The sequence below is a fragment of the Diaporthe amygdali genome (genome assembly GCF_026229845.1).
Source record: "Diaporthe amygdali strain CAA958 chromosome Unknown NODE_30_length_622097_cov_64_914702, whole genome shotgun sequence".
NCBI lineage: Eukaryota > Fungi > Ascomycota > Sordariomycetes > Diaporthales > Diaporthaceae > Diaporthe > Diaporthe amygdali.
In genome coordinates this window covers 315,129-337,975 of record NW_026517050.1, presented here as the reverse complement: position 1 = coordinate 337,975, position 22,847 = coordinate 315,129, and the positions used below count along the sequence as shown (strand labels likewise).

Genomic DNA, 22,847 nt, shown 5'->3' with positions numbered 1-22,847 from the left:
ACAGGCATTGTATTTACCTTGCTATTTTCAATCAATATTTGTAGTGAAACTCCTGCAACGAAACACAAAATGGCTTCTTATCAAGAGAGTGCAGGTCTGTAACTTCCGTCGTGACTCGGCTCAAACAACCGCTCCCTGGACTCTTGAGAAATTTTGCTGACCCTCACTCATAGCTTTTGATGAGTGGGTTTCATGACAAACAGCCACAAGCAACTGAAAATTAATGAGATCGTGCTGGTACAGATTTGTGCTCGAATGCCCTGGTTATGTTGTCAAGGCCGCGCTAGGCAAGATTCGGGGTCGTCAGGTTGAGTTGCTGAAGTCGTACGGATCAAATGTGAGCATCTCGCTGGATTCATCAACGTTTGGGGAGTTGATACATCCTGATCGATCGTTTAGACCCATCGAGAACCATGGCTCGCGACATTAAACACTTTCACTCAAGAAGTTTGGACCGAACAACCAAAGTCGGCTCCACAGCCATGGATAGATGGTGAGATGTATCGGATCATGGACGTTGAAGTGTTGGGGGGAGTGGGCTATTCTTTGACACTGTGGTCATCTAACGTTTGTTCAATTCTACTCCAACTCGTCTAATACGCGATCAGGCACTTTACAACACATTAATGACTCAACTGACAACTTCGACCAGGAACCGCTTCAAGTAGTATCTGTTTGTGGTACAGCAAGTGGCTACATCATTTTTGGGTTCGCGAATGGTCTTCAGTCTCGAGCACCGGACTTAACCAAGAATGCTGTGCAACGTTTGGCTGCCCAATTAAGCGCTGAGAAGAGCAATGTAGGGATGGCATTCTTGGAGAATATTGGAAAAGAAACGGCGAAAACCCCAGCGCTGTTCTGCTGACCTTATGATGATTGCACGATTGAGAATGTAGCACTTAGGCCCCAGAAAGATTGTCAATCATTTGTAGGAAGGCCTTGAACACTGGCAATGTGGTCCTCATAGCTCTCATGCTATAATTGGTGGTCCTGTACTTAGGATACAGTGCCAGTTTTCTCGAAAATTCCTGGGGAGAGTTGAATATTGAACAAGGACACGGACTCAAATTCATAATTTCAAACGTGTTCATTGTGGTTATTAGCTCGCTCCGGCCTCCATCTGCTCCCAGGTCCCATTCGCATACCAGGTCCCAGCTTTCGTGTAGTCACCACTCTCCAAGCCGTAAGCTGCAGACAAGGCATAATATGCGAACCTGAAGTACTCTGGCAATGATTCATCTCCACTCGACCTTTGCCACACAAAAGACTGCTCCCCTTGCGTGGAGCGAAAACGCTCCACATCGTTGACCAGAACACTTGTCCCAGTGTAGCCATCAGGGACTTCAGGCCAGCTGAATGTGATGTTGGACTGTGTTACATTTGAAGCAGTGATGGAAGGCAGAACAGTTCCAAGTATGGCATCACCTTGAAGCGCTGCAGCGGTCTGCAGGATTGAGTCAAATCCCCACTTGGCCACGCCGTTGACGAAGAGGCCAACGAGGATTCCCTGGTACACGAGACTTGGTCGAGTTTGTATTGATGTGCCCGGAATTAGGAGAAGACCGAGAATGTAGTGGTGTATGCGGAGTGATTCGTTGGGTATTGCAGCCAGCAGGCCAATGCACACCCCGAGGCAGACGTACAGACCCAGGTAGCGGATAAGACGACCCTCCCTCCTAAACGCCCAAGCCTGGCCGAGGAACACGACGAATATGACCAGTACAATGACAACCAAGGAAGCAATTGCGCCTGGTTGCTGGTTGATGTCATGGTCCGTGAGCCTTGACAAGGGAATGAGCTCAAATGTGTAATCGGCGAGCGCCGCGACCCAGCAAGGACCCAGCCACAATATGGTCTTTTCAAATTGGGCTGTAAGGCCAAGTAAAGTCCGCCGTATGTAGAGCGTGAACATGACCTGCGCGATAAATAATGCAGGCAGGAGATCACCAAGAGCTGTCGAGACCAGGGTATATACGTCGGTGTACGTGGGGGTAGACGTGGCAAGAGCCGACTGAAGATAACACCCAATCAAGACCGAGTAGAAAAATATCGAAGGTGATTTGGTGAACAAAGACAAGACCGCCGTGTATACAACAGAAACAGCGAGTAGCTGCCATCTGAGGTCCTTGCAAGCCACGCCACTCCCTTTCGCGAAGGTGAAGGATGATGGAAACGTTGAGTCGAATCCTACACTGGCAATACCGCTGCGAGTCACGGCCGGATAGTGACTCTGTTGACCGATGAGAGACACCACACCACAGCCACCCTGGGAGTCAGAGACGATCCCGGCATGAATGGCAGCAGAGCATATGAAGGAATCTGCCCTGTAAACAAAACCAGATGCGTCATCAAACCCGGCATTAGCGTTCGAAGTCGGCCCACCGACCACCAAGGTCTGATATATGACTTCCTGCGAGCCGACGTAGCGAGGGTTGAGCACTTGTTCGCTGCTACAGCTTGCAGGGCACCGAAAAGCAAATGAGCTGTTTGTGAAAGGTTGGCAATCAATGCCATCTAGGCCACAACCATTGTTCTCTGACCTACTCTTAAATTAGCGCAAGACGAGAAACGTCACCTTGACAAGCCCTACCAGAACGAAGCGCCGCAACTAATCAAGAATGGTGCCCCTTGGCCATCAACGTCATCCACGGCCGACGACTTGTGCAAGACTGCGCCAAACGTCGCGATCCAACAGACGTAGAAGACAAGGAGTGCAATTATACGGTGCCACTGCCGTGGGAGAAGCTTGTCCACCAGGCGGAGAGGTAAATGCTGCACGCGAGGGAGTAGTGGCCGAATTTTCCAGGCGCGTGTTGGTTCGGGCCCTCTGAGCCATTTCACAGCTGCACTGGACCTGCGTTGAATGCCATTGGGGATGCGTTGCTTCAGTGTCCTGATGAACGCGTGGCCCTGTCCCTCCTGCTCGTCGCGTCGTGCAGTCGCGCCATCGTCTGCCGGCGTCGCTCGAGAGTCAGCGCTCTTCCTGCCATGGTGCTGAGCAGAGTCGGCCCGCTTGACGCCGCTCTCGACATCTTGGGGCGTGTCCAAGGGAGCCATCGTGGTCGTTGCTTACGAGCTTCATTGATGAGAAGAGAAAAAGAGCAAGTTGCGTACATTCGTCATCGGAAACGCCCCTGCTGTTTGATATCGCCCTATTGAGTGGATCAGAGTGGCGTCGATCCAACGCCGGACATAACGCGGCACTAGAGCACTTCACGCCCGCGCCCGGTGGCTTGCGTACCACGGACTCGGGACGAAACGCCTTTTGTGACCACAGTCCATAGCGATAAGGCTTTCGAGTCGCAACGCCATTCGGGTCAAACAACCTGCGCGAGCCGGTCAAAATTGAGCACCCTTAGTTTTGTCGGCACTTGATATCATTGGGGCCTATTGACTGCCTTCCATACATGTGCATACAATGTACCCTCATGGGCCACAGCACGAAATGTTATCGTCATTTTGGTCTGCGTGCCGCTCAATTACCGAGCGTGCAGAAACATCAGAAGGATTGGCCGCGTCAGTGCATTCCTCAAGACTGCGACAAGGAGTATTTGTTACAGGCTATAAGACTAACGCACGTCCAGATAAGGTTCCAGGATAAGCACCTAGATCCAGCAGAAAGGTTATCTATCACGCAGTCACTGGCAGTCTATAGTGCAAGGGAGTCATGTGCGTGAGCATGCTTGTACAAAGATGCCAAGCACACAAGAACCCCAGACCCCTGCGCAAGCTTCGAAGATATCCTCGGCTCCCGCACCCGCCCAGCCACGTTTCTGAAGTTCCACTGCGTAGACAATTGCCGACGGGGGATCCGAGCCCAACGAACCGTACTACTAATAAGGAGCCCCTTTCGAACATTCTTCGACGCTTCTAGCACTGATGATGTCACGTCACGAACCACACAATTCGTCCACCGTTGTTCGGCCGAAATTCTACGCCCATTCTTTTACCCAGCGATCACGCAAACGTTTCCCCCCACTTACAGTACTACCATTGCAGCACTTCTATTAGCAGCATCTTTGTTAGTGCTTAATAAACTCAGATCTGAGTGAGGAGACTCTGGTCAGATTCAGCACTGCGACCATTCCTTGGCTGGCGCCCTTCTACCGGTCACAGCTTCTTCAGCGGTGGAGATTTTCTCCCATCATTACAAAGCTCGAGGTTGGTAAGCATCCGTCCCGTACACGTCGATATAACTTCTCCCATAGACACGCCAGTCTTCGATAGAATCTAACGAAGGATTTATCTGAGCTGTAATCACTGCACCAGGGCTATCACACGATCTCGCTCAACGACTAACTTGTCATCGACTTCGTCAAGTCTGTTAGTGCAACCTCATAACTCATTTCCAACATGTCGGGGCTGTACCCAATCACCAAGCCGGTTGTTCCTCCCAGTCAGGCCCCAAGCAAGCCGTCTCTTTACAACAAACCAGCTGAGGGCGTGCCCTTTTTTACTCCAGAGCAATCGCTGCCCTCAGGGACAGCTCTTGATCCTCAACCAAACGGCAAGGCCATACCGAAACTCTTCACCCCGATCACAATTCGGGGTGTGACTTTCCACAACCGCATCTTCCTCTCTCCTCTTTGCCAGTATTCTGCCATTGACGGTGTGCAACAACCATGGCACACCGCTCATCTAGGTGGCATCATCTCCCGGGGCCCAGGTCTGTCTATTTTTGAGGCAAGCGGGGTCCAGGCGAGAGGCCGCATCACTCCTGAAGACCTCGGCATCTGGTCCGACGCTCATATCCCTGGGCTGGCGCAACTTGTCCAGTTCGCCCACTCCCAAGGCCAGAAGGTCGGCATCCAACTTGCCCATGCCGGTCGCAAGGCCAGCACCGTGGCACCTTGGCTGAGCTTCGGAGCTGTAGCTGACAAAGACGTAAACGGGTGGCCGGACGACGTCGTTGCGCCGAGTGCTTTGGCGTATGCGGATGATCACTGCCAGCCGAGAGAGTTGTCCCTCAAGGAGATCGAGGAGCTCAAGGCGGACTTTGTCCGCGCCGCAACGCGAGCTGTGGCTGCTGGCTTCGACGTTGTGGAATTACACAACGCGCACGGGTACCTCCTCCACGAATTCCTGTCCCCAGTATCCAACAAAAGGACGGACAAGTACGGCGGCAGCTTCGAAAACCGGGTACGTCTGACCTTGGAGATTGTGGAGGGAATCAGAGCCGCTATTCCCAAGGACATGCCCTTTTTCGTCCGAATTTCTGCCACCGATTGGCTCGAGGAGGTACCCGAATTCCCCGAGAGCTGGACTGTCAGGGATAGCAGCAAGCTGGCCAGTCTGCTTGCTGAGCGCGGCGTCGATCTTCTTGACGTTTCTTCCGGCGGGTTGCACCCAGCTGCCAAGGTCAAGGGCGGACCAGGATACCAGGTTCCATTCAGCAAGGAAATCAAGAAGGCGATTGGTGACAAACTGCTCGTTTCTGCTGTTGGTAGCATCAGGGAGGGCAAACAGGCCGAAGAGATTCTGACCAGCGACACTCCTCTTGACGTTGTGTTTGCTGGAAGGATGTTCCAAAAGGACCCAGGCTTGGTCTGGACCTGGGCTGACGATTTGGATATTGCCATCAGCGTGGCCAACCAGATTGCATGGGGCTTCGGCGGCAGGGCGTCCAGGCCCTCGAGAAAGTCAGACTCCTAAACCTCCTGTGATCCGGCCTTCGAGACTTTAGGAGACCGGAGACTAACTGTTTTGCCAGAATGAAACTGTAAATACAGAAGAAAATAGCAACCTGAGATAGAAGGGGCATCATGCCTCAGATTTTAAAAGAGACGGGTAGAGAAGAGACGGGTGGTATGCCCAAAATTACAACGCTTGATGTAGAAGCATCCAAGAAACCTCAGAATAACGACTTCAAAATTCTCGCGGCCATCAGGCCGACCATGAAGAAAATGCACTCTTCGTCATCTTGAAAAAATGCTGATGTGCAACAGCAATCCCCATATAGCATCGTGCATGTCCTCACAGACACTGATGAGTCCACTACCGATCATCCGCGTTATCGGCGTGCTCTTGACGTGCTCTGAGCTTGTCTCGAAGAAGAATTGGACCACATGATATCACCAGGAAGCTTTCATATCGAACAACAAGCGGCTCCGGTTCCTGCATGAGGCAGCTAGCACGGGGGTGAATAACTACCTCGACCATGTTTTCTCGCGCGACGGCCCGAACCGAGAGCTGTGGAATTAGCTCATGAAGAGCCCGAGAACAAACTGGCTTGCAGCACCTTGAAGGCGAAGTCTGTGCATGCCTTTTTATATGGTCGGTGCAGGGTTACGCGCGGGAATCCGTAGAACTCTCTTACTAAGAGTCATTGACTTTCAGTTCAGGGTGAATGCGGGTCCTCGAAAATGGAGAGTTGACGAACACGCTAAGTAGTCGTGATTTTGGTGACTGAAGGCGCAGGCTACGGTGTCTTGGCGACCGAAGTTCACGATTTCGCCGCAAAACCCCGACCACATTAAGCTTTGAAAATGTACCTAGGCTCTCGCCTATGTATACGCGGCCCGCCCCGGTGTTACGGGCGGTCTATTCAACTGTGATGTGGTGGAGTAGACGGCTCTGGGCCACGGGGTCCCGGACCCAAACCGGCCCCGACAAGCACGACGCAGTGTACCGGCATTTTGTGCCCAAGCAGCATTGGACCAGTGATATGCGTCCTGATTGAGGTGGACATGGACCATATTCCATTTGTGTTTCCAAGGATTTTCTCTGATTGGCTTGATCTGAGGCGCGCTTGACATCAAGCTACTGCACAAGATGCGATTCATTGTGTGGTTGCGAGGTCTATCCCTACCACTTGCACGGGAGCCATACGTGAGGTTGTGACGGGATGTAGTTGGCTCGTACCTACACGGTACCCACATGATATGGATGTGATACGTCTCGCACCTAGTTGGACATCCAGCCCTTTCCCGGGTCAAAGATGCGGCCCGTTATGGTGAGGGGCGTTTTGCTCCAAGAAATCATATAAGGCCCAAATTTCAGCGCGTGAAAGAATTCTGTTGCACCCCAATCTAGTTTCTTACCTGAGAAACGACTTACGCAACCAAACAGCAATAGGCACACTCGGTTCTGCGTCATTGCTGTTGCGCTTTGAATTCTCGCCTTGTCATTATTAGGCTTATCGAAATGGCCGCGTTGGTGGAAACACTCGCCGACCACCAAGCTCCCAAACTGACCGGGTTACTCGCCCTAGTTTGTATCTTGGTATGGTTCTAAGCAAATAGTCCAGATACGGGGTTGGCACACACAAACTAAACTTGTCACAGGTAGTCGGATACCCTGCATCAAGAGTCATTTACAACCTCTTCTTCCATCCTCTACGGCGATACCCGGGTCCAAAACTATGGGCCGCAACCTCGATCCCCGCAGGCTTGAATATCTGGACGGGAAAGCCGCACAAAAACTTGCTTGAGATCCACAAGAAGTACGGCAATATCGTCCGCATTGCGCCGGACGAGCTTTCACTCACACACCCGGATTCGTGGAAGGAGATCCAAGGACATGTGAAGCAAGGTCAGCCTGAGAATGGAAAAGACCCAAAGATCTACGATACAAACCGTGACGCAAGTCTTGTCTCTGCTCCTCGAGACAGACACGGGCCAATGCGCCGTACGTTGGCAGCGGCCTTCTCGGCGCGAGCAATGACTGCTCAACAGCCATTGATCAACGGTTTCATCGATCTGTTCATGCACAGGCTTCGCGAGAAAGGCGAAAGCGGTGCATCGCTCAACATGACCAAGTGGTACGAGTGGGCCACGTTTGATATCATTGGGAATCTGGCTTTGGGTGAATCCTTTGAGTGTCTTCAAAGATCGGGCTCACATCCTTATGTGGACAACATACTAAACAGCCTCAAGGTCCTTCCCCTTAACCAGGCTCTGCACTACTTCCCAATTCCAGCAGCTCTGAGAGATCCGTTGTTTCTTTTATTGGCGCCTAAAGAGGTGCTCAATGGCGAAGCGTTGATCACCAACTACAGCAAGGCGGCACTGAAGAAACGAATGTCGCTCGGCTCGGAACGACCCGACTTTGTGGACGCCATGCTTCAAAAGGGTGGTGAATATGTGAGATGCCACTCTTCCTTATCACCCTCTGATGGATTCTGGTACGTTGTTCTTAGACAGCCTTGCTGACAAGTGACTAGAAAATGACTGAAAGGGAAATGATTGACAACATTCGGCTGCTCACCTCTGCGGGAGCTGAAACGACCGGTACTACGCTTGTGACAGCCACCTACTTCCTATGCAGTCATCCAGAGGTTATGAAGAAGCTAAATACGGAAGTTCGCTCGGCCTTCACGAGTGAGGATGAAATAGACATCAATAGCGTCCAAAACTTGATTTTCCTCCCGGCCGTCATTTCGGAAACGATGCGTCTGCATCCCGCGGCGCCAGCGGCATTTCAGCGTATGACACCACCGGGCGGATCAGTGGTTTTCGGTGAACATATGCGAGAAGGGGTGGGTTGAGAAATTGTAGCAACCGCGAGTCTGACTCCTTGGGCTGACATTTCATACTTAGACCACCCTCGGAATCTGGCAGTGGGTCGCCTATCATGATCCCGCCAACTTCCTCTATCCGGACTCGTTCATTCCCGACCGCTGGCTAAACGACCGACGCTTTGACAACGACAAGAAAGAGGTTTTCCAGCCCTTTTCATACGGGCCGAGGAACTGTATAGGAATGAAGTAAGGCTCCTCTGCTTGTGTTAATCTGCCAGTGTACAAAGGCGCAGTACTGATCTTATTAACCAGTCTTGCATTCGTCGAGTTGCGCCTCATATTGGCCCGTGTCATTTTCAACTTCGATATGGAGCTCGCCCCAGAGTCAAGAGGCTGGGCTGATGATCAAGAACTATTCAGCTTTTGGAACAAGCCTGCACTGAATGTGTATTTCAGACCGCGCAAAATGGAGTGATATTGGTAGCACATTGCAATGATCGAGTACTCAAGGTGGAACACGAATACCGTAGCTAACCGTTTACTTGCCACAATCCCCGAAATAAAAACTGCTGGAATGATGTGAATATGATTTGGCCCGTGAATATCGCCTCGAAATGCTTGCAATCTCAAATCGGTTCTTCACCTCGTTGCGCTAATCTACATGCTGCCCTGGAATTTGGTCCAAGACAATCACTTCCGTGCTCCCAAAAGCTTTCACAGCACATTAGCCAGTCGGGCTTCTCACATCTCATTAAAAGAAACCCAAGGTCCCACCCATGACTGGGATCAACTTCGGTGGTTTGCTACTGAAAGTCGAGTCTCGATTCTGGCCCAACGCGCCTGATTATTTTGGGAGGCGTCCTTGGATTCTCGAAAATTCCAGGTGGAAAGCACGCCGGCTTTTGTTCACGATTCCTCTGGCCTTCACTGGCAACTTGTGACGGCTGGGGGAGTCGATGTCTTGATCGTTGCTGAGGTCGAGACTGGTTTGCCATAGCAGCCATGTTATATCTGTCTTGCTGATGACCAGCTTGAAGGCTAGTGTGGGCTTGAGGGCGTTGGGACTGATCCTGGGGAACGCTACCCATCAACTCAAAGGGTTGAGTCGTCCTAAGCCCTAGACTCTGTTGCACAGGCATCTGCCCTAGCTGTCCGGTGAAGTTGGAGCGCTGCGACGCAGCTCGGGGTTCGAGTTCGTACGGCCCGGGAGTGTGCTGATATTTGGAGGTGGCATCGAGCTCAGCACGGTATTCGGGTCGAGAAGAAACACCCCAGATTTGATGGACTGCTGGACTGCTTCCCTGGACTGCCGTCCCCCGTCCACAGTGAGGGATCTGCGAGTGCTCGACTACCTCATTATTCGGCACAATGAGACTCAGGGCTCTTCCTTCTTTCTCCCGTTGGTCTCTGAGTTGCCTCTCGAGGTTATCGCGTCTTTTCTTGTCCTTCCTTTCAGCAAACTTCTTTTCATCGGCTTTCATTTCCTGGCGCATCTTCTTTTCCTTTTCCCTTTCTCTAGACCTCCAGCCAGGTGCTCTATCCGGAGGATTCGGATCATACATGACCTTAACCTCACCATTTTTAAGAGCTTCTCGAAGGTTTGGATAGCTGCGTTTCCACATTGACAATGACTGGTAGGTCGTCGATGGGCCTTGAAAGCACACTCAATGGAATGGAAGTAGGATCGTGGTAAATGAGCGATTGAGCAAAGGCTTGAACATGCATGGCGGAAAGACAAGTCGAGCGCACATTACAGGAAGTGCCCCAATTAATATACCTTTCTCACTCAATGGCGCGTGTCTCCAAATGTTTCGCAAATACCGCCATCCGCAGTGTCTTACAAGATCTGTCTTGAGTTGTGTTTGCCTGACACAGCTGAATTCCTAGGTATCACGCTTTGATCACATCGGTAGATAATCTCACCAGTCGGGCTCCCAAAATGCTCGCGCAAAGGTAGCATTTACTGCTGTAGTATCACGGGTAGCACAGCCTAGCATCCACTCCTTTATTGTTCTTGAGGGACCGAGTCAAGCACTTTGCTCCCAAATCAAGTAGGCAGAGAGCAAACATGCTTTCTGAGCGGAAGACACGTGTGCTGAAACGTGTCATCGGAACCAGCCGTGTACTGGGTAGGACATGTTCACGGAGCGAATCACTTCACCCAACTGCCTCTTCCTGCACCACAGAGCGAGCCATGATATGCTGAGGAGTTCAAAGCGATTGGGATGTACAAAGCGCACAAATATCCCCACACGCTGTCAGAGACTTGGTTCACACGATCGAGCACCACAGATTGACAGGAGGTTGGATCTGTTCAGGCGTGCTGGAGTCCGAGGGCCGTCCAAGTGGCATCAGAATTCTCCGAAAGAAGGAGGAAACCATATTCATAAAGAAAGAGATAGGACGCCACTAACGAGGAAAATTCAACTACCCAGAGCCTGTATTGAACACTTATACAATTTTGGTGGTGCCATTCTGCGTTCATTTTGGCCTAAAGATCATTTCATGGCTATGTATGCCGCTTCTGTTCCGAGGCAAGTCATGAATAGTCCTCAGTCCAGCAGGGTTTGGGTTTAGATCTAAATTCACGGCAAACCGGCTCCAGCTCTGTTATCAAACCATCAACTACTGGCCCGTTGCAAACTCTGACGGAAGCCCAGGCAACACAAACAACAATCCATTCAATAGGGTGCCGCTGTGTCGTGGGGCAAATGCAGGGGCGACGACTGCGCCACTATCGTAATGGGCAGACTACCAGAAGACATCCATGTGTTACCACACCGCTCGTCCGCACCTAAGAGAGGTCTGAAAAATTGCTAGTGCGGATCCTCTCAACAGTCTCACCTCTGCAAGGCGTGAGTGACTCTCTTTTCCCCGACCAAGGCCGTCCTCCAACCTATGTGGAGTGTTATTCGAGCAAGGGTTAGGGCTCACGACATTCTGGGGCTCCCCCCTCTGCGGATCATGAGGTGGGCCTGACCAGGATTTGTTGACATCTGGACGAATGCGCGACTGACGCGACTCAAAATGGAGCTCGAAGCCCTTGTCAGGAAGCTCGAGCCACGGCGGTGAGAATTCTTATTTCAACGTCGAAGAGGTGGAGAGACTAGAGAAGAATGTGAATGCTGGGACATCTTCCTTCTCCCTCAACACCTCCTTTAGCCTGTCTACCCTCGTGCCACTTCGCGAAGATGACAGACTTCGATACCCTATTCAACATCGCAGCCTTCTTAGCAGGCTTGTCGCTGCTTGAGCGCGGCGCGAAGCTCTTTGTGAACAGTGCCACCACGTTGGCGAAGCGTCTCCGACTGCCTGAAGTCCTCGTGGCTATCCTGATCGCCGGTGCGGAATGGGAAGAACTGGCTGTTGTCTCTCTCAGTATTGCCCAGGAACGTCCCGCGCTGGCTGTGGGAAATGTCATCGGCAGCTCTGTGGCCAACATTCTGGGCGCCTTCGCCCTGGGCCTTCTCTGCTCCACGGGGGAGTGGGATAGCTTTGACAGGACGTCGAAGATGGCCACCCGAGGGCTTCTGGCACTGACAAGTGTTGTGGCTCTATTTGCCTTGGCTGATATCGTATGGAACCGAATTGTGGCGAGCCTGTTGCTTGTTGCCTTCGTGGGGTATCTCTTCCTTGTGCTGTGGACAATCTGGCAGGCAATGTTCTACACCGAGGAGCACGAGAGAGACGATGTCGAGTCCGGGGCCGCTGCTCATGATGATGCCTCCTCATCAAGCTCTTCTTCTTCTTCTTCCAACAACAGCCACCGTCACCACTTTCTAGACCGCCACCGCCATTTCGTGGACCGTCACTTTCTGCGCCGTCATGCAGACGAGCCCAACGAGACCACGACCCTCCTTGGTGTGCCCGCGCCAGGCTATAGCCCCAAGCAATTTCATCACACCCTTGCCCCAGCACTGCAGGTTCTGGGCGGATTTGCAGCCCTCACTTTGAGCGGCTTTATCCTGTCGCGCTCGTCGACACGACTCGCTTCAGCGATCAACATGTCCGACAGCGCTTTCGGCGCCACGTTCCTCTCCCTCGCCACGACCCTGCCAGAGAAGTTCTTGGCGGTGATGAGCAGCTCTAAGGGCCACACTGGCCTCCTCGTTGCAGACGCAGTTGGAAGCAACGTTTTCTTGTTGACACTGTGCCTTGGTATTGCGGCATGGAGCATCGCAAGCCACGACTGGCATGATCACCCGGAGGAGGGTCCCAGCTTTGTGGACATCTCTCGTATCGAGGCATGGTGGCTTTGGACAGCATCTATTGTACTAGCGTTCATTGTCAACGTTGGCGGCAGGCTCTTCTGCAAGTTCGCCATTGTGAGGCAGTCGGTCGGACTTTTGATGTTGATGGGCTATGGTGGTTTCCTGGCGCTGGAGTTTACGATCCTGCGCGACGATTAAAGCAAGGGGACAGGTTTCGGGGAATACGTACCGGAACGGTCAAGTCAGCATATTCTGGTACTTGGTCTACGCAATCTAGTGTGAGCTGGAATGAGGCGGCGACTCGTCGCGGTACGCTTGGCCGGCGAAGTCGACAGACGCAGTGATGCAGGACTGGAAACGTGGATGACAGGAGACTTTGCCCGATTTAGTCAAGACAGGATAAAAAGACGGCCCCGTTGAGGTTGTCATTGTTCTCATAAAACATCGTCTACCCTGTACGCTCGACTACTCCAACCCAGTTCTGCCTGACTGTCTGTAATCATCACAATAGCTGGGCCCAACCGTAGAAAATGGCCTCTGATAGCCCCTGCTTTGGTCTTCCAAAATAGACGCCCACTTTCTGCACCCAGCAAAGACTGCCGTTGTCATAAACGGCTGAGGAAAGAATTGAACGGGAAATCTCCGGTGCAGGCCGCCTCGTCCAAAAAATGAGCCACACAAGGCTGCTAAAAGTAGATTATGTCGTGTCTTTGCTTTACCAGGATATGGCCAGATAACCGAAGAATTGACCAAAAGCACGGGCCTGTCGGATATCCCTGACTGAATAAAGCGTATTACTTTGTCGGCGAGGAATACATTCAATCAGATGACGATACAGTGTTCAAGGCGGTTTCTAAGAGACCCGACGCATCCTCCACCAACACCGCGTCCTCTCCTCTAAGAATCTCGAACATCAAACACTCTATCTTCGATGTCTCGTCCTTTCGAAGGACCATCTGGTTGCTGCCTGGGATGGATTGCTCCATGGCAACTCTGATTGAAGTCTGCTTCAACTGTCCTTGTCTCGTTTGGAACTCATTGAAGACCCGGGTGAAGGCGGCGAGAAATGCGGTAAGATCTGCCATGACTGCCTTGTACCCCTTACTGCTTGGAGAAGAGTATTGCGGATCACTAGCCCATTCCGCGCGCCAGGCAAGGAATTCTTGAGTGCTGTGAGAGGCACCATCGCGCTCCTTGGATGAGATCATCTCCCAAGGGTCAAATCTTCCATGGAAGGCAAGAGACCGGACACCCACTGCTGGAGATAGTTTGGCCAAGCCTTCCACCGTCCACTCAAGCTTCTTGGTAGTATCCGTGGGGATCAGTGTGAACCTTCCAAGCTTGTCTTGATGGTCAAAGACGTACTCTGCCGCGACAGTATTGAGCGCAAAGTTGTATGGGTTTCCGAGTATATTGAGCTTGGAGTTAAACGTTCCGCCCTGTTGGTAGTAGTGAACTTTCTTGCCCAGTGAGGGCTCCCTCTCGAGCAGCTCTTGTAGTACTGTTAGTGACGCTCCTCCGAAGAAGATCACTCTGTCATGTTTCCGGATTTCACTGAAGAGGTAGTCGTAGCTGAGGTCTTTAAACGGAGTTTCGCCACCGAATTCCTCTCTCTTTCTCTTGAGTGCTTTGCTGTACCAGTCCCGAAGCTCTGTCCTTCGCTCCTCAACCTCTGGCCCCTCAGAAGTGGGCATTTGCATGATGGCACGAAAATCGTCGAGCTCTTTGGCGGAGCGAGCCACGAGCTCATCATGATAATGTGTCTTTAGATTGATAGGACTCGCCAACTTGTCCAAACAAGCCACATCAATGTACGTATCAAAATGACTGCACCGTGCTCTCATGGTGGTCAGATAATCCAACGCGACAAGCTCTGCGTGTTTGATGGAATCGTCTCTACTTCCGTTCTTTGGCTTGATACATCGCATAAGCTGAACGCACCGTTAGAAACTCCCGTGCGCCATAATCCGCAGGCTTAACATGCGACTGATGCGATTTTACTTACCAAGTCCCGCTCATCGTCATTCAGCGGCCGGCCGTCGACCTGCCTGCTCTTGATCATCTCCTGAGTCAAGCGACCAGCGAGCACCGTCGTCAAAGGGGGGTCACCACCTTCCAGGGGAGGCTGCAGCCTGCTAACGAGTCCAATACACCGCCCAAAGTCACTGCTTGTCATGTAGTAGCCCAGGTTGACCCAGCGAGGCTCTGCGATGTAAATGCCCTTGACTCCCGGATTGCGCTGCAATCCCCAAGCCCATACCTCAGCCGAGGCCTCATTATCAGAATCTGTAAAATCGTTGAGAAATATGGACAGCAGGGACTGGCCCGTCTGCCCGTCGGTTGATTGAGCGGTCATGGCGCTCTCCAGAATGGCCTCTTTCTGCCTCTTGGTCCTCGATCTCGTCTGTCGCGTCGAGCGCCAGTTGCGAAGCTTCTTCAGCGGCATCGGCGAGACCAGCGGCCGTTTTAAAAGCGGCGCATTTATATTTGGGCAGGTTGGTGTGGGGCGGCCGAGTCGTTGACCAGGCTCTGTCACAATGAAAAGGTGAAGAAAGGATGTGAGGAATGAAGTCAAGGTCGAGAGTGATTCAGCCCCGGGATGCGCCCAAGCTGACGGAACATTGCTGGGCCCCGCTTCAAATGGCTGTTCTAAGGCAGCTTGTGAATCCCTGCCTGGGCCCGCTAAGCCTGTTTGGGACTGGTGCAGGGCGGAGGGGGGTGACACAGAGCAGTACCAGATAATATTAGATTGCAAGAATGTAAATACACATTGATCACCCAGACGACAGTCATCTGCAACCACGTGGTGAATTAGCAAGGCAGCCTGTGAGAACGGAGCTTATATTGATAGTCTATTTCTTGTCTCAGGCTTAAACGCAATAGGTATTGAAGGTGTTTGAGGGTGTTCTAGATGGTCGTGTTTGGCAGCACACTGACAGTGCAGGGGAACCTTGGTGTTCACAAGGCAGTTTGATCCCGTTACTATCTGTCAGCATCATGTTGGAAGGCACAGTTCGAGGGATGCTCCTTCTTCCTCGGAGTGGGGAGTAGGAGGGCAATCAACGTTCGTGTTGTGCTGACCCTGTTTGAACTTGTAATTTGCATGCGGACGGTAAAAGACGAGTCACACAATGGACTGAGAAGCACAGTTCTATCAAGACAGTACAAAGACACACGTAAACACCCATCATGATGGCATCTGTTGAATGATACACCACTTGTCAACCTAGGCTAACCGTGGATAAATCAGCTGATGACACTCCAGACTTGAAGATAAGCACGGCGCAGAGTTCACCCTGACTGGAGCCACGCTTTACCCTTTGAAGTGCTAAGATGGGATGCAACATTAGTGAATGGCCTAGCAAAGTGATGGATCGCTGGCAGACTCCGATTTCAGAAGCTGCAAAAATTGGGCCTATCCCACAACAGAAACTTGCTTGCATCAAGGACGACGCTAACGTTTGACGCAAGATGTCCATTCAAAGTCACAGACCTCATGTAGTCTTTCTTGCAAGGCTTATTGAGTCACATTTGATTGATGAATGAAAAACGTTTATGCAACCTATGCGACGTCGCCAGAGTGATAGCATTTGCAACCTTGACATTTAACACCAGACCTCATGCAAGTGGACAATCTCGATGGGTAGTATTGAATTAAATCGGCACAACGTAGACCCAGTAACGAACGTCGTTTGTGAGACCATTGGGTTGGGTAGTCAGTTGGGTCTGGATGTAATTAACGCCATTACGGTAGTCTGCTATGCTATCAGCCTCTGACTGTGACTGATCACAGTTTTGACCACATGTACGTTCATGAAACTTACTCTGGATATCTTGAGTGTTAGGGTCCTAGTAGCGTACCGCAGAATCTGTAAGGCCCAAGTACTCGCCGAGGAGGGAGATCGACTTCCGCAGTCTAATTTCGCTGTAAGAAAATGGTTAATATCTCAGTCCGACTAATTTACGGCGAACACGAGGAAACTGAGCAAATCGCACTGGCCAATCAGGCAGGCATCTGCGTCAACTTTATTGCAACCTCCAAATCAGTACAGGCCTAATCATTCGATGGCAACCGCAATCTGTGAAAGCCCGTCCAAACACCTCGCAAAAAGAAGAATAAAAGTGAAAAAAGAGAGGGTCGTCGAAGCAAAATTGAAACATCACTTCCTGTGGGAGAAAGACCTAATGATGTTTCAATATTGACTTCGCTGCATTGTAGTGACAAATACACCGACTGCAAGCTCTTGATTACCCATGCCAGCATATACTGTCAAGTGAGTACATGACCAAAGCAGGCGTCTACAGTGGACGAGACGATTATACAATTTTGGTTGTGATTGGAATGATTTCCTGCCATATCACCCAGCTACGGGCCCTACAGACTGATCACAATACAATTTTACATCTGGCGTTATACACCACATACACTATTGGAATAACACCGCTACATTTGGAACAATGCAGAAACGTCATTAAAGAGCCCCGTGTAGCTTACGTCCCCTTGCAGGTTTATTCTACAGGAGATCATCCATGGCTGGTTATCCTATAGCTCTCCCTTATCCTTTGACTTGTTCATCCCAGAGGTACTGTGGCCACGAGGCGGATACCCGAGCTTAATCTCGTTTTATCCAAGGACAGAGACTCGTTCCATCAATTTCCCCCTAGAAGCGGACAAGTCACAGGTCAGGGCCCAATAAATAGCCAACGGGCATGGCATGTCTGTGTCCCCAGGCTTACTGCTGAATGACATCTGTGTCATGAAAATGGAGTATCGCACGAAGCCAAAGCATCCAGAGCATTGCATGAAATATGCATTTGAGGTAGAAAATTATTGGTTTCAATTCCGTAGGTGCATTCATGATCTTGCTGTTACTTCTTCAAGCTCGTCTCGTCCTGCATTAGACCATGGCCGGAATGTCGATCTCAGAAATGGTCCAGACCTGACCTCCATTACTAGACGTCAGACCCTTATACGTCCCTCCTGCAGCGGTAGCAATGGTGCTACCGAATGTGGTGTCCGCACCGGCAAGCGTAATGACAGTATTGAGGTACTTTTGGGCCGCGATAGTCCCAGAGCAACCACCGTCGCACTCCGTTCCTGTACCATAACCCCTCATGTAAGGACCTGACGCGTGACTGTAAGTGCTCAGTGTCGCGCCGGTGTCCGCGTTCGTCACCGTCTGCTTCCACGTCTGCCCATCACTCTGGAGCTCATAGACAATCTTGACCTTAGTAGTCCCTGAAACTGGAGATGCATCCCCGTCGAGCTGACCGAACGAGCCAAAGACTGACGCGCGAACGCACCACTGCCCAGTGGTAGCTCCGCACCAGGAATTATCAGGCCACGACTCTAGTGTTGTCTGGACGAGGTCGCCTGTGCCATTGGACATGCCAGGCCAGAGGAACAGCTCGCCGTTCTGGGTCGAAGGGGCAGCACCAGGAATGAGTGTGGTCACCGCCTTGGTGATTGTGCTCTTAGTAGGACCCAGAGAAACTGATCCGCCCCATGTATCCACCCGACGATCCTTGGTGCCTGTTGGGGTGTTGAGGTCGAAGCTGGATGGGGCGAGGGGGCCAAAGGGCGAAGCAAGCGCGCCCGCTGCAAAGACGGCAAAGGTGGCGAGGTAGAAGTGCATTTTGAGGCACTGGAAGGGAAACCGAGTGTTGCACGGTTTTCGAGGGATTTCAAACTGTGGTAGAGAATCCGAGATGTCAGGCAAGGCTGCAAAAGATGGGATGACATTCAATCAACATGGCTAGGAACAATATGCGTCGTGCAAGGTGATTATATATGATCATGGGCTTAAGCGGCTTAGCTAGTTGGTCTGTTTCCCTCTCCTCTCATAGAAAAGCATCTGTTTGGCGGAACAGTGGCAACGGCCTCTAAATCTCCCATCCCCACTGAAACGGGTCAAGCACCCGAACAGGGAAATCATTTCCTGGACATTGTTCAAGTGACGGCTTCTTTTGGCCTGGTCAGGTAGCGGAGAAGGTCAGGATTGGCTACCATTCCGTATTCATAGTGAATGGCAGTCTATTACGGAGCAGGACAGGCCGGTCGCATTGAAAGAGACGTGGGATTATTTTCCACCTCTAGTTTGCGGGTGCTAGGTATTCAACAGATGGTCCGTCCTCTGAAATTCAGGGGCACGGGGGTATATTGGAGACGCTATTGGGTGCGGAGATTCCCAGGCTTCCTACCAAATGGAGCAACAATCGAGGATCTATGTTCATAGCTGTTCGTGAAAAAAAGGCTTTCTCTGTGCCATTATCGAGATCCTAATCGAGATGAATTGAACTGCCTCAATTCGTTCTCGTCGCAGTGTCAAGCTTTGACTCCTCGGCAGCCAAGCCTACAACGCAGGCGTCAAATTGAGACCACAAGTCTGTCAAAGAGCGTGACGTGCGGAGAAACACATGAAATTTGAGGGTTACGTAAATGTGCACTTCTTCGTACGTGAGGACTCAACGAATAAATTGTTTGTAAGAGATCTACAACACGCGCTGAGGTACTCACTTGCTCGAGAAGAAACCAACCCCTCTCTCTAGGTTCACATTTGTAAAAGGCTTCCCACGTTCACTTATCCTTGTTACATTATACTACACCGCTTTGCAGGATAGGACTTATGTTTTGTATACACTTTCTGTTCTTCTTTGTGTCTTCTTCTATGTTCGTATATTAAAGCTACATATTGAGTCAGAACCAACGCTCTTGTAGTCGAAGTTCGCAATACTTTCTACATGTACAGTGGTGGTTTAATTTAGACACTCAAAAGAAGATCCAGAAGCTTGGGGTATACGGGTGAACTGTTTCAGAATAATTAGCACACGGTGGCCGATGCTCCATAGGGGTTCTAGGTGCACTCACCCTAGTCCGGTGACAGGATCCCAGCCGGGAGCAGCTAAGAAACCAGTGGAATGGCAGTTGGGGTTGGACCCGTTAGTGACATCTGTGAAGACCTCAGGATGTGCGTACTACAACGTATTAGTCGACAAATCAAGCTTGACCCTGCTGCAAGGCAATCTTGGTACAGAAACTCACCAGAGTCGGATTCACGAAACCGAGGGTGCTCTTTCCAGCCGCGATTCTCTCCTCGTTGACTCTGGTCAAGACGGCTGCCCAGATTGGTGCAGACAAAGACGTGCCACCTACGCGGCCCCAGGAGCCCTGCGCGCGGACGACATAGTCATCCCCGATAGCTGACACGTCAGGATATCCTCGACCACCAATCTTGTAGACGCCATCGCCAACAGTTGAGAAGTTCGTGCCTGGATCAGTGTAGCCAGTGAAGTTCAGCGTGACCGTGTCGAAATAAGTTGCGACCTGGTCTTTCTGATAGTCGGGCGTATCAAAGTAGTCTAGGCACATTTTCGTCAGTATACTCAGCAAGATCATTGTCTCACGGGTGCATCTGAACCGAACTTCGGCCCATGAACCCATTCAAGGAATATGAGAGTCTCAAACGTACTGCTGAAGCCGCCACCAGAGGGGAATCTGGCTGTGGCACTCTCGACATACTTGGGCGTCGAAGAATTTCCAGACACCTTGTCCAACTGCAGGGATCCAACTGCAAGAACATAGGGGCAGGTGGCATCACTGGCGGGGTAGAAAACCTTCCCTTCGGGTCCAGCGCAGCCGTTCGGGCCGCCGTCACCCTCAAATGAACCGACACCGTCGTCACCAGAGCTGATCACGACGGTAGTTCCCTGCAGACCCAACTTCATAATCTCGTCGCACTGCCTCTTGGTGTAATAGCTGGGGACATCAGATTCGCCTCCGCCGTACGAAATGCTGATCACGTTCGTGGGCTCATAGACGCCGCATTGGAGCTGTCCTGTGTAGCCACCTGGGTTAGGATCCGGGTACGCAGGGTCGAGGCACTCCGGGAGAACGCAGTTGCCCGTCTCGCCATATGCGCTATAAGTGCAGTAGCTCCCGTCCAAAGCATCGTAGAAAGTGTTCCAGAACCCTTTCAAAGGCGTGTCTTGAGCTGTTTCGTTTTGTTGGTAGTACTCATCATCTGTTTGGAAGAGGATAGTCCTCTGGGGCCAGATCAGAGGCTGGGCGGCTTCGAAGTCCAGGTCGGACTCGACACCAGCCGCCTCCAGAGTCTTGGCAGCACCATAGGCACCGTCAATGCCCTTCTCGATGGGATAGGTACCATTCGGGATTTCTGAATACAGCGTGGACCAATAGACATCAAGATCGTTCTGGGCGTAGTGATCGCCTAGAGACTCAAACACGCCGAGCTCGTTACCTTCGGCAGCCTTATCGCCCTTAGGGATACTGTACTGGGTTCGGATGCACTCTTGTGTGACGTATGAGTCGCACACGGAGCTGTTCAGGGGCGGCAAACTTGAAGCATCGGGGCCAATGACGTCGATTCCAGTGTTCATGGCCTTCACCGCGCGTTTTCCAAACTGCTCGGCCTCGGCACGGCGTTTGAGACTGCGAACACGACCTGGATCGGCACGAAGACGGATTCCCGGGGTGATGTCTAGGGACCTAATTAGTGTCCAAGTTCTCAAACGCAAAGACGGTGTCATTGCAGCATGGGAAGTCCGTAGGGGTACGACAGAAACAAGGGGCCATTTACAATCAATATGGGTCTGCACATGGGCCGGAATGTGATATTCCTCAGCTGCAATATTCTCGGACCCTGTTGGGCTGTGCTCCCAATAATAGTAGTCGGTAACAAGGAGATTCTCGACTTCCGCGGTCGTGGCGTCGAATTGGATCCACTGCAGGATGTGAGCTCAGTGTGCCGGGCATGTAGTGAGTGCATTTGGATGCAGCATACCTGCTTGTTGACTGACTGTGAGATCCGAGTGACGTTGATTCCACTAGCAACCAGCCAGTCCCTAACGACCTCCACACTCTCCTTCGGGGGTGCGAAGAAGTCAATGACTTCACGGGGAGTCATGCGCTGGCCATAGTACGGGGACAGAGGATTTGACCTCTCCATCAGAAGGTCGCGACCTTCCTGAAGCTTGGCCTCAGCCTGTCGCAACCCAATTCTCATGGGCAGTACAGCAGACTTCTTGACCTTCTGCTTCTTCTCCCAAGTCCGGGCCCAGTGAGGCATCTGCCTCTCGTGACGGATATGGGTGCTAGGCACCTCCCTCTTGCTGAGGAGCCGGCCGCCATCGAAGGGGCTGGCAAGGGCCGAGTCGATAGCTGCCGCACCGCAGAAAGCGGCGGCGACCAACTGCTTGTACAGCATCGTGGGATGTGTCTACTTGGCAAGCTGCACCAGCAACAGACAACCGAGTGGAGTGAGGTGGTGTCGCTTGTGGGAAATGGAAGGGAGGACGTGGCCAAGAAGACCTAATAGTTTCTAGGGCAAAGAACCCGCCCCTTGGCAAAGCTTTTATATATCTGCCGTCGCCAACGCCCCTGCCGAATGGGACCCTATCGCGACGACAAGATAACATCGCGCAATTGGCAGGGGGACTCTAGTCTGAACCGAGAACAGGAGACGAACTCCGACCATTCATTTTGACAGGGGTCGTCTTCCCCGAGTGGGGACCTCCTGTGATCGTCATGGAAGCTTTGAGGACGATTGAGCCAAATCTTAGGCCTGGTGGGACAGGACCCGAGCGGAGGCAAGGTTGGAGATAGACACTCGAGCCGCACAGCAGATTTGGCACAGCAATGCAGTGCAGCTTGCTGTCACCTTTCCATTTCGCGCTCGGATCATGCTGCCGCGCAGCCAGGCAGCATTGTTTTGGTTTGCATGATTTGGTAGAACAAGCTCCGGACAGGGGCAAAAGTGTCTGGGGTTCAGGATGGGCGGGTAAAAGCAGAGGAGCTGGAGCTTCCGTACTGGGGATAGAGGGGATAGAGGCAGAAAGCCGCCGTATGCACGATGTGCGAATCATCTGCACTTGAGGACCGGGTGTGGGGACCAACAAAGCTTAAAACTTTATTGCGTGCTGCCCTGGCCCGCATGAATCTGAGGGAGGGGTTGACTGTGGTTCAAACCAGCTGCATGGACCCAGATAGAGTGGCTTCGGCTGATGCTGCCCTGATCAGAAGCTGGGTTGGAACCTTAGAAAGAAGGGGGTGGTCAGAGTTGTGCGTGACCGCTCACTGCGAAGTTCACAAGACTGTGATCGACATTGGACTGCGAGGGGTGAGAGGGGAGGGGTTCAGAAGGCACAACGGCGTCAAAGCC

The 22,847-nt window shown here is 51.8% G+C and overlaps 8 protein-coding genes across 8 annotated transcripts; 3 read left to right on the top strand and 5 right to left on the bottom strand.

Annotated features, from left to right (window-relative positions):
- Nucleotides 1-1,099: 1,099 nt before the first annotated feature.
- Nucleotides 1,100-3,458, bottom strand: J7T55_014182 (uncharacterized protein; the record flags this gene model as incomplete). The annotated part of the gene is made up of 4 exons (XM_053132237.1): nt 1,100-2,456; nt 2,591-3,032; nt 3,115-3,326; nt 3,418-3,458. The coding sequence occupies 4 exons, from the start codon at nt 3,456-3,458 to the stop codon at nt 1,100-1,102; spliced, it is 2,052 nt and encodes a 683-aa protein (XP_052989783.1).
- An 895-nt stretch (nt 3,459-4,353) lies between these two features.
- On the top strand, nt 4,354-5,652 carry J7T55_014181 (nadh-dependent flavin oxidoreductase; the record flags this gene model as incomplete). The annotated part of the gene is made up of 1 exon (XM_053132236.1): nt 4,354-5,652. One exon carries the CDS (start codon nt 4,354-4,356, stop codon nt 5,650-5,652), a length of 1,299 nt encoding a protein of 432 aa, XP_052989782.1.
- Nucleotides 5,653-7,143: 1,491 nt separating this feature from the next.
- J7T55_014180 (uncharacterized protein) lies at nt 7,144-8,933 on the top strand (the record flags this gene model as incomplete). The annotated part of the gene is made up of 5 exons (XM_053132235.1): nt 7,144-7,221; nt 7,284-8,122; nt 8,176-8,476; nt 8,538-8,704; nt 8,771-8,933. 5 exons carry the CDS (start codon nt 7,144-7,146, stop codon nt 8,931-8,933), a joined length of 1,548 nt encoding a protein of 515 aa, XP_052989781.1.
- Nucleotides 8,934-9,261: 328 nt separating this feature from the next.
- Nucleotides 9,262-10,080, bottom strand: J7T55_014179 (uncharacterized protein; the record flags this gene model as incomplete). Its single annotated transcript, XM_053132234.1, has 1 exon — nt 9,262-10,080. One exon carries the CDS (start codon nt 10,078-10,080, stop codon nt 9,262-9,264), a length of 819 nt encoding a protein of 272 aa, XP_052989780.1.
- Nucleotides 10,081-11,649: 1,569 nt separating this feature from the next.
- On the top strand, nt 11,650-12,867 carry J7T55_014178 (uncharacterized protein; the record flags this gene model as incomplete). Its single annotated transcript, XM_053132233.1, has 1 exon — nt 11,650-12,867. One exon carries the CDS (start codon nt 11,650-11,652, stop codon nt 12,865-12,867), a length of 1,218 nt encoding a protein of 405 aa, XP_052989779.1.
- A 620-nt stretch (nt 12,868-13,487) lies between these two features.
- J7T55_014177 (uncharacterized protein) lies at nt 13,488-15,115 on the bottom strand (the record flags this gene model as incomplete). Its single annotated transcript, XM_053132232.1, has 2 exons — nt 13,488-14,600; nt 14,675-15,115. 2 exons carry the CDS (start codon nt 15,113-15,115, stop codon nt 13,488-13,490), a joined length of 1,554 nt encoding a protein of 517 aa, XP_052989778.1.
- Nucleotides 15,116-17,567: 2,452 nt separating this feature from the next.
- Nucleotides 17,568-18,305, bottom strand: J7T55_014176 (uncharacterized protein; the record flags this gene model as incomplete). The annotated part of the gene is made up of 1 exon (XM_053132231.1): nt 17,568-18,305. The coding sequence occupies one exon, from the start codon at nt 18,303-18,305 to the stop codon at nt 17,568-17,570; it is 738 nt and encodes a 245-aa protein (XP_052989777.1).
- A 1,125-nt stretch (nt 18,306-19,430) lies between these two features.
- Nucleotides 19,431-21,893, bottom strand: J7T55_014175 (uncharacterized protein; the record flags this gene model as incomplete). Its single annotated transcript, XM_053132229.1, has 6 exons — nt 19,431-19,476; nt 19,538-19,644; nt 19,712-20,028; nt 20,139-21,167; nt 21,267-21,411; nt 21,471-21,893. The coding sequence occupies 6 exons, from the start codon at nt 21,891-21,893 to the stop codon at nt 19,431-19,433; spliced, it is 2,067 nt and encodes a 688-aa protein (XP_052989776.1).
- Between the last annotated feature and the right edge of the window lie 954 nt (nt 21,894-22,847).